The sequence below is a fragment of the Pleurodeles waltl genome, chromosome 1_1 (genome assembly GCF_031143425.1).
Source record: "Pleurodeles waltl isolate 20211129_DDA chromosome 1_1, aPleWal1.hap1.20221129, whole genome shotgun sequence".
In the NCBI taxonomy this organism is placed as follows: domain Eukaryota; kingdom Metazoa; phylum Chordata; class Amphibia; order Caudata; family Salamandridae; genus Pleurodeles; species Pleurodeles waltl.
In genome coordinates this window covers 780,874,278-780,890,773 of record NC_090436.1, presented here as the reverse complement: position 1 = coordinate 780,890,773, position 16,496 = coordinate 780,874,278, and the positions used below count along the sequence as shown (strand labels likewise).

Genomic DNA, 16,496 nt, shown 5'->3' with positions numbered 1-16,496 from the left:
TAATTTTAGTACATTCCAAAAGAGGAATCACAAATTGTGAATCGTTATTAGTCGCAATATACAATTTCTTAATTTTAATCTTTGTACATGAGGCTCTAGGATGTCAGGAACATGTATTTAAAATTATAGTATGACTTTGGGAAGTACATTTTCTGTTGCATTACAGTACTGGGATTTAGATTACCTGCTACTGAAACTCTGGGACACGCTGAATCTTGGGATTGCAACTGAGTTTCATATAATGGGTCTTCTGTAACATACATAATCTTGGGTTGGGTATGTGTTTGAGGCACTACAATCTCTGAATATGTTTGTTTCTAGATTATCTCAAGACATAGGGAAACTTAATATGTAAATCAGTACTCTTTTAGTACTTTTATATGCTTTTACATGCATTTGTAGATTAACCCTTAACATCTACAATGGAACTATTCGGAAAATATTCCTGTACGACTACTACAACTAGAAAGGACTATGCACTCTTTCCATTTTTGCTAATAAGTGGTTGGATGTTTCAGGGGTCGAGTCACAAAGGCATTTACCTTTTACACAAGAGTACTCCTGTAGTACTACTTCACATACTTATAAATGCTTTTGTAAATAAGCCTCTTTACATTTTGGCCCAGTATCTGCTGCATATTCCATTAAATAGGGAATTTCTATGTTATCTTTCTGGTTATACTGTAGGAATTATTCCTCCATCTGAGGAATTTAGGGATTATTATATTTTTAGCATGTGACTGTTTTCTTTCATTGAGATGGGACAGGAATGTTAATTTTAAAAAGAATGGTGATCGCAGTCATTCAATAAAATGGAAGGTCATACAAATTCAAAACAGCAACAGATAACCTTGATATTATTATCTACTTTAGTAAGATTGCAAGTAGGTTGTGTTTAATTTATCTTCCTTGTATTTATGCCAAATTTACTTAATGTCACAATCAAAACTGATACATCTGATAATGATGTTTTCCTGTGAAGTTATATTCAGGATATTTTCTATGATGTCACCAGAATCAAAGGTCAAATGATATCACTCCTTTGAAGTTTATTTGTTGCAATTATTACTGCCATATTTTATAGTTGTAAAGGGCTGTCAAATCCGAACAGTGAAGCACCTCCCGTGGAAAAGTACCGTAAGGATATTCTGGCCAAATACAACCTATCTACTACAAATGAGATGTACAAAATGATTAAAGTTACACAGAGGTTACTGTTAAGACAGACATTCAGAAACTTAAGTCGCCTGTTAGAAATGAGAGGACAACAAAATATAAAAGTATGAAATACACCCTGGAGTCATAAATGGCACAACAGTAATCATATTTAGGTTTTAGTATGAGCACAAAGGTTAAAATAGCAATGTTATGTTTTAGACAGTTTTTGCTACATTTTAATCAATGTGATGGACAATGGAGAAACCCCCCCAAAAGCCATTGTTGTGTGCAGACTCTGTAATTCGGGGAACAAAACTTTGCAACATATTATCCCCATGTTATTTGATATTATCTCATGTTATTGAATATCCGCGAAATGTTCTCAAAACACAATTTTAAAAAGAAAGGTATGAGAACAATATTGAAGGCAATGGTATTGTGTTTTAGAGGTACCACCCCAAAACATGTGGGGTCAGATAACAGCATAACAATTATGAGGTAGAAAGTTGAACCTATGATGAATTAAAAAGGGAAAAATACAGACTAAGCTGAAATTCATTTTATGGTGTTTAAATCTGGTGAGGTTTTCATTAATCGTTTTGAAATGTGTGTTATGTAGATGCATATGGTTTTTAGGAAACTGAAACAATAAAGAACATTACTTCTAGTCCCACATGCAAATGTCAGATATAATGATACAAGTGATGTCTGCTATTCTCAAGAATATTCCTCTTCGCTTCCATGTGTTGTTTGAGCTGGTGGTGCTCCTGGTTTGCCTTTGGCCCTGTTGGCCCTTCCTCTACTGCCCTCCATTTCCTTCTATGCCCATGTCTCAAGTTGAGATCAACCTATGGGGTCTTTCCATTTTTTTACAATCCTGCCTACCACTGTGGATGTTTGGGATCTATCACGAGAGTTCCTAGAGTACCTGTCTCTGCTGGTGTGATCTCTTTTACTGGGGGTTAATGGCGTGTTCTACTCCCTCTCCATGGGCCACCCTCTTTATGAGAGGGTTGGGGAAGGGTGGGCTGAATGGTTCTCATGTTGGTGGCCACTGTCTACCTGGCTGTCCAGGCCATACTGGACCCCTCCTGCCTGCCATGTTGGGCTGGTCTTGTGCTCCCACAAAAGGTGGGTCTGCTCAGGTTGACACTCTAGATATTAGGGGGTCTGTTTCTACTCAGCCCCATCAGCATCTTGGTCCTTTTTGTTTGTAGCTGTGCCTCTAACTGGTGCCCACCCTCACTGCTTCTGGTGCATGGTGAGTCCTCTTAGGCCATCTTATTCCTGCTGCTGGCCCCTCTACTGTGGACAGAGGTAAAGGAAACGTGATTTTCACTAAAAACTGGAGGTAAGCTTTTATGCTGTAGTCACTTTTACTTTATCTTTTTATTGGATAGCTACATCTGCGAATCATGCTAGTTTCTATGGCAACTTGAATCTGCTTCAGTTTATTTCATGGACAGTGCTAAGACCCGGTCTATGATTAAGCATAAATGTGAGATTTGCGATTACTTGGATTCAGTGGGCCTTGACATTGCCTTTTTAACTGAAACCTGGGCAGATAAGTCTTCAGCCCCGACTTGGTTGAGTCTCTTCCCTCCGGACACATAATAAGCAGATTGGACAGAGAAGGTAAGCAGGGGGAGGGCTAGCAATTATCTATAAAGAACATCTAAATATCTTTTTAAAATCAGTAGTCATTGCAGATTCTGAAGTCATATCTTTTTATTGCAAAGCCCCCACCCCTAGTCCCAGAATTAGGTTCCTAGAATCCCTCTCTGACTTTTTAAAAGGTAGTGTGCACTCTGGAAATATCATGGTAGTGGGGGATTTTAACTTCCAACTTGAAGATCTAGGCAGTAGTGACACCCGCAGCACTTCGTGACAAACTCATGAGCTCTGGCCTTAAACAACTGTTGAATGCTCCAACGCATATTGCAGGTCATACACTGGATGGTATTTTTTCTAACTATCTAAGTCTTAAGCTGGAAGACATCGGTGTAGTCGTTTGGTCTGATCACATGGTGCTTCTGCTTCCAAACTAAAGTTAGAAAACCCTTAACACCTACATCATCACAAGCCAAATGGGTTAGGTACTGGGGGAAAATAAATAGCCGAGAGCTGACAGGGATAGTCAAGACCTCTCAGTCTTCCTTCTCTAAGGATATAAACGTATTGGTTTCCAGCTATGTTCATTGGATGAACAAAGCAGTCAATAAAGTGGTCCCATTGAAAAGGATTAAAAAACTATAGACTCTTGACCATGGCCCCTTGGTTTTCCGCCAAGCTTAGAGACATGAAAAGGAGATGTAGACGGCAGAAAAAGTCCTGGAGAACCAATTACTCTTTGGAAAGAAAATAGAAATAGGAATTGCTCATCCAGGTGTAAGAAAAGTTGACTAAAACTGAAAAAAACACTTACTTTACTGAAAAATGTCATTCCACTACAAATTCACCTAGAGAACTATTTCAAACAGTCCAGATGCTGTCCACCCCTCTGGCATTTCAAATGGCACCTTAGACTCAACAGTGATGTGAAAGCCTTGCAGATTTCTTAAAACATAAAGTCAAAGCATTTTACAAAGATTTCAATAGCATTTCCAGGACGGACTCCCCTTATGTAATGGCTGATGACGTAGACCTCGACCATCCAACCCTCAGTGAGTTTCCTCTTCTTTCAGTAGATTGAGTTGTCGAGCTCATACGTTTCACCAAATCTGGTTCTCCAATCAACCCATGCCCGGCTAAGGTGCTACATAAAATAGATGGCTTTATTGCCTCCCCTGTGGCTTCACGATTTATTAACATCTTAAAAATGGCACTTTCCTCTTGGAATGGAAAAAGGCTTCCATTCTTTCTTTATTGAAAAAAGCAACCCTGTATCCCCGTGAAGACAAAAACTATTGGCCGATCTCCCGCCTTCCAATACTAGCAGAAGTACTGAAAAGACATCTCAAAATTTCTCTCTCAGAATATCTTGACTGGAGCAACATTTTGGATGCTGCTCAATTTCGCTTCAGGAAATCCGACAGTACTGAAACAGCCCTGAGAGCAGTGACAGAGGAGGTGAGAGACATCCTGGATAAAGGTGGGAAGGTGGCAGTGGTCCTATCAGACCTATCCTCTGCCTTTGACATGATGAGTCATTCTGTCCTTAAGCACTGATTGGCAGATATAGGCCTACGAGACTCTGCTCTTCATCTGCTATGCTCCTTTCTCGATGAAAGGGAACAATCAGTCTTTATGGGAGACTTTATGTCCAAGCCTTTTCACTTCATTGTGGTGTCCAGCAAGGGTCCTCCCTGAGCCCTAACCTATTTAATATATATATATATATATATATATATATATATATATATATATATATATATATATATATATAAAACTCTCTTCTTGAAACTGATAAGGGAGTTTGGTTTCACTACAGTCTCTTACCCTGATGATACCCAAATTGTGGTACTCATCACTAATAACATCGATGAGGTAGCCTTATGTTTCAAGAACTGTATGTCCGCAATAGTCAACTGGATGAGCTTCCATTGCCTAACTCTAAATTCTGAGAAGACAGAGGTGGTCCTATTTGGACTAGACTCATTCATATGGAGTTCCTCTTGGTGGCCTCAGTCTCGCAGATGTCCTCCTACGCCAATGACTGAGGTGAGAAACCTGGGTATCATCTCTGATCCCAATGTTTCCTTTATTGACTAGACTAACCAGTTAACACCCTCCTGAGACTTCATTCTCAGAACTTTGAAGAAAATCTTTCCTTTTCTACCCTACGATCTATGGAAAACTGTAGTCTCTTGTTGACTCACAATTAGATTATTCTAATGCTCTATATGTTGGGGCACAGTCTGTGATCTTAAAAAAGTTGCAGAGACTTCACAACACTACTGTTTGACTCCTTAACAACTTAAGGAAATTCAAACAAGTTTCAAAGGCTGGAGATGAACTTCACTGGCTTCATAGAAATAAAAGAGGAGCTTTTAAATTCCTTTGTATTGCTCACAAACTCCTCTTTTTGCCAGACATTGCCTCACTTAAAAATTAGATCACTGGGCACACCCCTTCATCAACAGCTAGGAAGTTAAGGGTTCCCAGAAGTCTTTTGGGGTGGCAAACGTTTCTCTTATCATGCCTCTTGCCTTTGGAACCAACTTACTATATATTAATAAACATCTAAAAACTTGTCTTTTTACCCATCCCATGCAGCTTAAACTAAGGCAGTTTCACTGATTGTATACATATGGCAGTCCTGAGATGCCTATGGGCATTTGTTGCACTTTACAAAATACAGAAACTCAAACTCAAGGACATTTCTAAAATATTGTATTAATTGTTCAATGCCTCACATAGAATATTACATGTACCTCAGGAGGCTACCTCAAGAATGTAGTGTCACAATTTGGACTGAGGCGGTGTTGTTTGTCTCTGAAAAACAAAAAGGAAATGTCACCAATGTGCAGGGAATGTCAGTATCATTTTCTTTTTTGCCCCTAGTGCATTGTGCAATATAAACTAAACCCAGACAATGCTGCTACAGCAACCGTCATCTGGGAATCAAGTGTATTGAGAAAGCTCACAGCTGTTCTGGTGTTTTGTAATCAACAGATAACTGGGTGCCCGGGGTGCTACCAAGTGTCCCAGCCTTCCTTCGCTCTAATTTTTCAGAAGGAGAAGGCAGCCTGCTACAGGCTGACAGCTAGCATGGAGCCCTCTTCACAACCGCAAAAAGGATATTAAGGAAGCTGTCAGCCGCCTTGTCTTCATTGGCCTGAAAAATGTTGGAAAACCTTGGCAGTTGCCCTGGGATCCACTTAACTGCACTGGAGGAACTGTCACCTGTCTCAACTACCCAAATAAGTGAGGAACAGTGCAATGAGTGATATAGACCATGACTGAAGGACACAACTTGTTTCCCAGAGCCCGACTGACAATGTCTGTGTCCAGATCATACTGCCTGAGCTCCAAGGACAAAGGGCTCTGTTGCCATGACTTCTGTTAGCATGTATTGCTGAAGGCTAAGCTCTGTGCCTTGAGCCTGATGCACAAGACCTGTGCCCAGAGCCCACAGTCTGTCCTTCCAAAGGATGATGTGCATACATGACAGCAAGAATAATAGGCTCTGGTACCCCTACTGAGTGCAGATTTTGACGACAAACTGTGACCCAGGTCCACTGAACACAACTAAAGGTTGTGTGCAATGGGTCCACCACCATGCTTCCTGGCTTCTGCCATGGCCAAAGGCAAAATAATTTGTTCAAAGTACACTGCACAAGGCCAGTGCACAGAGCCCGTTCTGCATTGTAGTTATAGGATATAGTCTGAATCTGTGTGTGTTATGTGTGTGTGTGCGTGTGTGCATGTAGGTGTGTGTGTGTGTGTGGGGGGGGGGCATGACAGCCCACACTGTGAGGACCGGTTCAGTCCTCGTAGCGTGGGTAAACACTGTCAGTTCCAGACAAACAATTATGAGGCAGATAAGCTTAGTGTATGCTGTATACAACAAAGCGTCCTGCTGAACGAGATCTTCCTCTGACTATGGGCCTCATTATGAGATGGGCCGGTGGTGTGGACCGCCAAATTACGAGTGAGGTGGTTTGGCCTGTGCCAAACCGCCACTTTTCCGTGCTTACCGACAAGGCGGTCGGATCGGCGGGCCGAAGATAAGCATCTTCGACCGGGCAGTCCACCCAATACCGCCAGTGGTATCATGATTCCCCTTTCCGCCAGGGATTTCATGGCGGTAGCAACGCCACGAAATCCCTCGCGGAAAGGCTACCAGCGACAGGGATTTGCATTCCGGTCACCGGTAGATGACTCCCCACCCTCATCTACCCAAGTGCCCCCAGCCCCCTTCCCTTACAACATTCCCACCCCACCGCCCTGACCTCCCCAGTAACCCCCTCACACCCCGCTCCCAGTAGTGAGCCCCCGCATACACCTACTTACTCCCCACCTCCGATCCCCGTACTTACCCCCCGGCAGACACACATGCACCCACACAAAAACATAGACATGCACACCCTGACACTCACTCACTCACACTCACAACACCCTTACACTCATGCGCACACACACACCTCCTAAATCCATACACGCATACACGCACACAAGTACAACACCCCCACTCACACACGCACTCACTACATTCACCCACACTGACACGCATACACACTCCATCCCCCACCCCCTCCTTTACTCAACATACATACACACAAAACCCCCACTAGCATACATGCATGCACACACACACCCCGCCCCAGCATTCACATTCACCCACACAAGCATCGCCATCACCGCTTTTACACACACGCTTGCACGCACAAACACTCCCTCTCCCCCTATTTATGACACGCATACACACACTCACACACATCCATTCAGATACCCCTCCCTGTGCGGAGGACACTTACCATGTCCCACGAGGTGCACCTCCTTGAGGGGATGAGACCCGGCGCTCCCATCGCTGGCAGAGCCATGCCATCAGGACACCGCCAGGCTGTATTACAGGTTGTAGTACGGCTGGCGGAGTCCTTCAGGCGGGGCCGGTGGTGGAACCACCTCTGACCGCCGGCACGGCTACTGGAGGATTTTCGCCCAAATTGTGGCAAAAGTGCTTCGGTACTCGTAATATGGTGGTTGGAAGACTGTCAGCGCTGGCAGTCTTCTGGTGCGCTTGGCTTCGGCGGTCTTAGGAAAAGACCGCTGAAGTCATAATGAGGGCCAATGTATTAAAGTATATCATAAGCAAAAATAAAAATGTAACTGTAAATTATTTTAATTTCCCCCCACCAAAATTAATGTATGCCTACAACAAGCTCATAAGTTTCATTAAAAAGCTGCTGTTATAGTGGTGTTATGATTGCAGTGCATCACCTTAAGAAAAAACTGGCATTTGCCCTTTACGGTAAGCTACTCAACCATAACTTCTGGTTATACCATGCACGACTTTTTGTCACACACAAGACATCAGAAGTGAGAACACCAATTACATCACTGATGATACTTATCACCTTAATGCATACATTTCTGTACATCATACACTGAATTAAAATGGTTGATGTTCTTTTTAGGTCGAGCGTTAGCGTTCGGCCTGCTGTATACTAAAGAATACAATAGAGTGAGTTCCAGCGTTTTGATTCGTTAGTTGCAGTGTCCTTCAAAAATCTTTGCTTGCGTGGTCAGTTCTGCCTCTTTGTCCTGCCTTTTTTCACTTTGGGAGCAGCACAAAGTACTGTGTAATTGTGCTATGTCCTGTTTATCTCTTCTGTAAGGGACTTTTTTTTGGCAGTTGTCTGTTTCACCATAACAGTGTGGGTGCTTGTTCAGTCCCTCCTCCCCACCAGCTCCCTCTGTAAACATAAACCAACAGTAGAGGGGGACTTTTCTAAGGCCAGCTCACCCTCGCTCTCTTTATTTTCAGTCTTTGTGGCAAGAAAGGTCCACTACTAATTTACAACGCTAGGAGCTCTAACTCGAGCAAACACAAGAGCATTGCATTCCCCCTACCCCACCCCCAGCTTTGTAAACTCCTAACCGGAATTTTCTTGCCACACAAATGAAGAAAAAAAAACACAGCGCAATCGCGCTGCGTGTTTTTTTTTCTTTTCATTTGTGTGGCAAGAAAAGTCCAGTTAGGAGTTTACAACGGTAATAGCTCTAACTTGAGCAAATGCGTGACCCGTTGCATTGAAAATGCTTGTTAACTCCTCTATTTAAAATGCTCTGGGGTATGTCCGATTCTCTCATCTTCACACGCTGCAGCAGCAACTCCCGAACCCAGCACAACTATCAGACGGCCCCTCTCACACACTCAATTACAAGAGACAACCCTGACCTGACACAGCATGTGCTGCGCCTCCTTGGACCCCTCCTTAGGGCAGGACAAGGAGGAATCACCAGGGGAGACGCTGCTTCTGAACAGCAGTGTTCATTCTCCCCTCCCAAGGATGATTAGTTGCTGCTATGCAGGAGTTCTCTATTCGTTATCCCACTGAGTGGCGACACCTCCATTCATTCTGGCCAGGAGAAATATCTCTTCTACACTACCTTAACAAATCCAGAAATAAATGGGAAGGCAAGCCAATGACTTACCTCTTCTTGCTCTTTTTTCACTTAATGGAGAGGCTCTGTCACTCTGTAAGTGCCATCTGCAACATATTCGCCATGCCTTACAGGCAGAGGGTGGCCAGTCTTTTCTTTACTTTAGTCAAACCAGGGTCCCACAGAAAGTATTTACGAGTTGTTGGAAAAATCAGATCTTTCATCATGGAATCCTTTCTCAAATCAACATGCAAATAATGCCCCTTCTTACAATACAAGTGAAACTGAAAGAGACAGAGGTCTGTAGTTTAATGCTTAGGACGCAACAGTGAGTAATGTGCTCTCTGCTGGGATGTTTTCCTATGTTGAACAGGTTTTATTCTGCACACGCCCTGCTCACCCATTCTTTTTGTGGTCAATAAATGGATCGTTGAGTTAATGACACCTGTTACAGTGCCATGAAATGCTGGAAAATGCTTTGGAATGCTTTTACAACAACTCAAATTGTACGCACCTTTCCTCTTTTTATTCCCTGTTTCTGGAATGCTCTGCTTTTGGACTCTGTTACACTAGTGTCTGCAACTCATTTCATTCTTCCACACCGAATACATCATCGTCCTTTTATCACATTTCCGACACGCTGTGCTGATTTTTTCCATTTGGTTGCCAATAGTGGCCTCAAGCACTATTTCTTGGGGGCTAAGGCTTATTCATGGCACAAGTCTTAAAGAAAATAAGTGGGGGGACTGACCAAGTTAGACATTATGCAAGTGACATCACGGCACATGACACCACGGAGTGTGAAATCACACCTGGAATTACAGGTAGTGGCATCACAACCCATGACCTGACAGGAAATGACATCACATGAAGTGAGATATGGTCTTAAGACCTCACACATATACTTACCGCAAGAAAGCAAAGCCTTAGCTAGGGATCCCTTCGCCTGTCGTGGCCTTTGCCCGTCGTGGAGCAAATGTTTTCTTCAGCTTGGGCCGAGTGTAAAGTGCAGAATAATTGTAAGTTTTCCTTTGGAAGATGTGTATTTTAGTGTTATTGCTGTTCTTTTTTGTTTCTTTTTTTAAGACAGGAAAAAAAAGAGTGCAGGAAATAAAAAGTGGAAAATGAAATTAGCGAGGAAGCTGTGTAATTGAGCTAAGATGTGCTGCACCTAGTGTCTGCGAGAGGCAAAATGCATACAGCACCTGGTATTCCCAGGTGGTCTCCCATCCAAATACTAACCAGGCCCGACCCTGCTTAGTTTCCAAAATCGTGCGCAGTCAGGGTGGTATGACCATAGGCAGGAAAAGCTGCAGTTTCAGCTCTCTTCTGCTCACCAAGCCCACCGCCAGGAGCCTGTTGCTCTTAATCGCACCTGCACAGGCTCCCCTTGGGAAGTCGGACATGCGCTCACTGCCGGAGGCCCAATGCCCCAACCCACATGGAATACCATTTTTAGGGTCGCTTGCGAGACACATTAGTAGTTAGAAAAGGGCTCGGAGCCCCGTCCATGTCACGTCAGTGTCTTTCATTGGTTTGTGGGCTTGCCTTTCAAAATCTACTTGCTTTCATTAGTGGAAGGCATGCATACGTCATGCCTTTTCCGGTGGTTAGCCCTCCTCGAGTGCAGCGACCAAGTACTGAAAACATGCGAGGCTCGCTGTTTTCAGTCCGGTTTGTGGACTACTTTTTATCATTTTTCACAGCGCGATCTCGATTGGCAGAAGTCGAGCGCTTTGCATGACATCGACCCTGTTACATAGTTAATTGCACTTTTGCCTGTTACGTAGATAATTGCACTTTTGCTGATAGGTTTAATGTAGCAAGAAAAGTCCGGTTGGGAGTTTACAACTGCTAATAGCTCTAACTCGGAGAAATGCGAGACCTGTTGCATTGCAAATGCTTGTTTTTGAGTGTCATTGAAACAAGTGGATTTTTTATTGTTTTGTTTTTACCCTGTTGCATCTCTACCCACACTAATAATATGTGTACAGCTAGGAGACAAAAACAACAGTGCTTATGAATATACTCTGCATAGTATTAGCGTTTAACATGTTGTTATCTCCTTGAAGTAAGGAAGTGGTAAAAGAGGCTAAAGGCCAAGGGCCACATGTACTAATATCAGGTTTTGTAACTCGCAAATTGCAAGCTTTAGCAACTCGCAATTTGCAAGTCGCAAAACCTGGTGTACAAAAGTGTTTCAGATACTGTGATTCGTAAATGGGTCTCAAGGAACCTGTCTCATTAATATTCATGAGGCAGGTTGCAGTTTGCGACCCTTTTAGGAATGGCCACACTCACAGGATTGGTGGCCTGCTGGGGTCAGCAGACCTTTATGTCTATAACTGCTTTTTAAATAAAACAGTTTTTAAATGCAGCCCATTTTCCTCAAAGGACAATGGGATGCATTACAAGAAAACAATGAAAAGTTCCCTTTTCATTTTTTCAGAGGAGGCAGTGGACCACTGCCTGCTCTGAAAAAATGTTGGGGACCCCAATCACTTGGGGACCCCCTTACCGTTTGCGAATGGGTTACCACCAATTTGAAATTGGTGATAACTGCAATTGTTTTGCGACCACATTCCCAGTAACAATACAATCATACATTCCCTTGCGAGTTGCAATCAGGAAGGGACACCCTTGACACGCCCATTCCTAATAGGAAGTCGCAAACCTATTTTGCAATTCGGTAATAGGTTACTAAATCACAAAATAGGGTTTTTTATTGCAAACGGCTCAATTCTGCAAATCAGGCCATTTGCGACCAAACATGTGACCCTAAATTCCTTAACTCAAAGAGATCATGGTCTCAAGCCACTTACCTTAGTCATCCATTCTCTTTGCATCCTAACTCGGAAATCGTTAGGTTTAGTTTACCCTTATCAATGATTATTGCTGGGGCAATCCCCCAGCAGAGTGGTTTAGTGCAGCCACAATCTCCAGAATGAATTCCTCTACTCATCCCTACTTTGTGGCCATTCTCTCTGAGAATACCCCCAACAACACGGTATTCCAAACATTTCATTAGACGGGCCACCACAACAAAGGCAAGTCTTTTAAATCTATTTGGAAAAACATGCATTTGTAAACAATGTTCTTTCTTTCATTTAACTATGCACAAATCGCTCAGCTCTGCTACAGGCAGCGAATGACAATAAATACAGAAGAGAAACGGATCAAAGGATTACATAAATGCTAATGCTGTAAACCCCATTCTGTGCCTGCCACTGAGGGCCAGCAAAGAAGCCCGGTGAAACGGATGCACTGTGGCAACACACCAGAGCATCAGACCAACAGTTCGTTGTAGATCACACAGCTCAGCTGTTCTTCCAAGCACTTACAAAATATACATTCCACCAGAAGAAAAGAAAAACTGCTCTTGAAGTGTAAATACTTGTATATAAAAAAAACTATCACAGCAACTGCTAGGAGTTGGAGGTAGGACTCTCCCATCTGTGGCGTGCATAAATAAGTGGTTTAACTCGCTATGCCAAAACGTTTTGTATACAAATGCAAGGAATGTAGCTTAAGTCAGATATTTTCGGCCACTAACCAACTTTACTGGTTACTGAATTATGCAACGAACAATTGCATGGTTTCAGAACAGCCATGATAAAGTGCTGCCTCTCAGATGTTGCTTAGCAGTTGGAAGTCAGCTGTTTGGGAAAAGGAAAAAAAGCAGTAAGTATGTTAACTAACAAATTGACTATCTATTGAAAATCGTGTCATTTGCCCCTGTAGGAATGCATGTCTCAATTGCAAGGCTGCGATTTAAGTTCCTGCCTTTATGTTGCACACAAACTAAAACTGTCTGGTAAAAACAGGACAACGAGACAAAAACCTGCACCTCTTCTCAAACAGATGTCTACTCACAAAGTGCCTTCTTCTCTTTGAAATGCCCTTAGAACCTTGAATACCCGTGAAACCTGTACAAAACGTTCCTTTATTCCAGATCCTCAAATTCAACTCCATACTGACATGGTGAGAAACATAGTTTGTTCATGATATATATTTGCATACTTTACTGCTGTATGCTGCTGACCAAAACTTTTACATCTTTTTAGTTTCATATTTTAATGTCTAAATGACAATCATGATGTTGGTACCGGCACCACATAGGCCCATATTTATACTTTTTTAGCGCCGAATTTACGTCGTTTTTGACGCAAAATCGGCGCAAACTTACAAAACACAATTGTATTTTGTTAGTTTGCGCCGTTTTGCTTCAAAAAGCGGCGCAAATGCGGCGCTAAACAATTAGGGGGTGATTCTCACCCTGGCGGGCGGCGGGCGGCGGAGGCCGTCAGCCAGAGTTCCCCCCTCCAAAATACCGCTCCGCGGTCGAAAGACCGCTGAGGGTATTTTGGGATTTGCACTGGGCTGGCGGGCGACCGCCAAAAGGCCGCCCGCCAGCCCAGTGCAAATCATCCTTCCCTCGTGGACGGCGGCTCAGAATTGAGCCGGCGGAGTGGGAAGGTGCGACGGGTGCAGTGGCACCCGTCGCGTATTTCAGTGTCTGCAAGGCAGACACTGAAATACAAAGTGGGGCCCTCTTACGGGGGCCCCTGCAGTGCCCATGCCATTGGCATGGGCACTGCAGGGGCCCCCAGGGGCCCCACGACACCCCATACCGCCATCCTGTTCCTGGCGGGCGAACCGCCAGGAACAGGATGGCGGTATGGGGTGTCAGAATCCCCCATGGCGGCGCAGCTTGGGGGATTCCCAGGGCAGCGGAAAACCGGCGGGAGACCGCCGGTTTTCCCTTTCTGGCCGCGGCTGAACCGCCGCGGTCAGAATACCCTGTGGAGCACCGCCAGCCTGTTGGCGGTGCTCCCTCCAACCCTGGCCCCGGCGGTCCATGACCGCCGGGGTCAGAATGACCCCCTTAGTGTCTTATGTCACACATGCAATGCTGGGGAGTGGTGGTATCCCACGAGATCCTGATTCCAGCACCTAACTATTCCTGACCCAGGGAAACATTCTTAATTTCTCCTGGTTTCATTTTCCGACATAATTCAGTAGCAGATGCATGTTGCCTGCAGCAACTTGCAGGAAGCAAGGAGGCTTTCCTATCTTCACTTCCATTCTGTCCCAAAACAAAAGCCTGATTTAAATGGCCATCTGCCCTTCTTTTGTTTAAGTATCATCCTGATTGGAAGCCATCTGAAGTCTAAAACCTAGCAGCCAATGCGATGGAAGGAAATAAGGGCACACAGGTTATGATCTCACAAATATTTAGAGAAACCATGACCAGGGGGCAGATTTTTAACTTAGTTCAACTCCCTTTGTAAAAGACGTGCATGCACTGTAAGAACGTAAGATTTGTCTCTGTTTATGAGCAAATATACACATAATGATTTAAATGGCACCTATTAATTTTTATTGAATTCTTTTACAGTATTACACACGGCAGTATAGGGGTCAGAGTGCTTTATATCACACAAAGATACACAATTAATCATACATATGTGCAAATCAATGTACAGGAAATGTTATATAAGACAATCACGGTTATATGGAGTAGGGTTCCTCTGTCACCCACAGGGGTACCCATTGTATTTTAAGAGTGAATGGCTGACAGGAGCGGAATGTTACGATATAAAACATAATGCAATGATTATGGTTGTCTTTACTAACAATATTTTATTACATCCCAAAGGAACACTTCTTTGCAATCTTAACAACAATAAGGATCTAAACCCATGACTAACAGTGTGCATGCAGCTCCTTGTTGCTGGTAAACAGTTCACTGTGCTATATTAGAAGGATTGCAACTTATGAAATGAAATTAACAAAACAACCACAGTGTCAAATACATAATCAACTTACCTATCTACATAAAATACAAACTCGGTGATGTACAATTAACACAATGTGCTTTGCAGCAGGTACATTATCCCACTATGTTACAGTCAAAACTGAGACTGGGCAAACCTCAGAACTTTCCCAGTAATACATTATCCACTAGAGCTGTCTTACTGCTTTATGATCTCCTCAAAATTGATGGGCTCACAAAGATCTTAGCAGCAGGTAATTTAACCCTTTTAGATATTTTAAAATGCATCCTCTCTGTGGCACCTTAAGTGAGCTAGAACAGAAGTACTATGACCTGGTTGCCAATTTCTTTGCAGCTGTTGTTTTTTAAAAATAAATGTATAAGTTGACTGTCAAACTCTGCTTTTCAAGCTCCACCCCTCGTGACTCCATCAATTTACTCTGCCTCACCTTAATCCCTGATTTATAGATTCCTGCAATGAATGTTTCCAATTACAGCATTGCATGCATATCACGATTTAGAGGGTAGACTCACGGTTACTTTAGCTCTAGATGCAGTAAATGTAGTTTCCCTCCTGAATGCTCCTCCACACCAAATATAAAATAGCTGAAATTAAATTACCTGTATGTTTATTCGACATGGCCCCCTCTTATATGTTTCTAAACTTTGTGTATATAGGTAGCTGTACCCCCCCCCCATACTTTCTATTTGATAAGAGCCACAAATGTACTTTTGTTTCTAATACCCTACTGTTATCTCCTGTGTACAAATGTAAATGTGCATATCACTCATCCGACTTTCTTCTACATACGTTGTCATGTGCAATGAACCGTTGTTGCAAAGCGCAGCCTTAACAGCTATAAACTAAAATATATGTGTAACACATGCATTTTGAAAGTGTGGTCTTGACACTACATCTGTATTTCTTCTAGTAAGTTAAATGAATCACGTAAATCACAGTACAAAACCGCAAAGAAAATAAAACGGATAAAATGAGGAAAGCCTGGGTTACCTGCCCACTCTCCCATTGATTTAAAAAATGATGGGGGCAGCGCTCCCCACGCACGCGGAAACAAGTACTTGAGGAAGCCGAGGCATCTGACGAGGAAGAACAAACAGAGCAGGACCCCAATGAGGGCGAAGAGCTCCTGGCGCTCCATGGCTCCTGTGTGCCGCCGAGCTGCGTTCCTTGCGAACTACTGCGGAGCCGGCGAAAGCAAGTGTGAGAAGTCGGTAGGCGAATCCCGCGTCACGTGACCTTCAGAGTTAAGCTTACCGCGTCCACTCCCTGTACTCTCACAGAAAACAACCTCCAGTATGAATATTGTCCATGGCAGTAAATAGACGCCTCGCGTCCAAAATTGAAACAGTTCTCGCTGTGAAAGCAAGTTCGACCCCTAGGTGGCTGACTCATAAAAGTCATGATAATATAGCCAGCATCGGAGTTCTTCACAGTGCGCAACTGGGTTCTAAATCAACAGTCTATATATATGATCGAGGCAATTTTATGGCA

The 16,496-nt window shown here is 43.4% G+C and overlaps 1 protein-coding gene and 1 pseudogene across 1 annotated transcript in view; both read right to left on the bottom strand.

The window, feature by feature from the left end:
* The window catches only part of HSD17B3 (hydroxysteroid 17-beta dehydrogenase 3), a 1,428,528-nt gene extending 1,412,306 nt beyond the window's left edge, over window positions 1-16,222 (bottom strand). The window contains exon 1 of the mRNA XM_069227886.1: window positions 15,996-16,222. Within this exon, the coding sequence (XP_069083987.1) occupies window positions 15,996-16,143 (148 nt within the window). The 5' untranslated portion in view covers window positions 16,144-16,222. The remainder of the gene's footprint in view (window positions 1-15,995) is intronic.
* Window positions 10,401-10,509, bottom strand: LOC138292382 (5S ribosomal RNA; annotated as a pseudogene).
* Window positions 16,223-16,496: the final 274 nt, after the last annotated feature.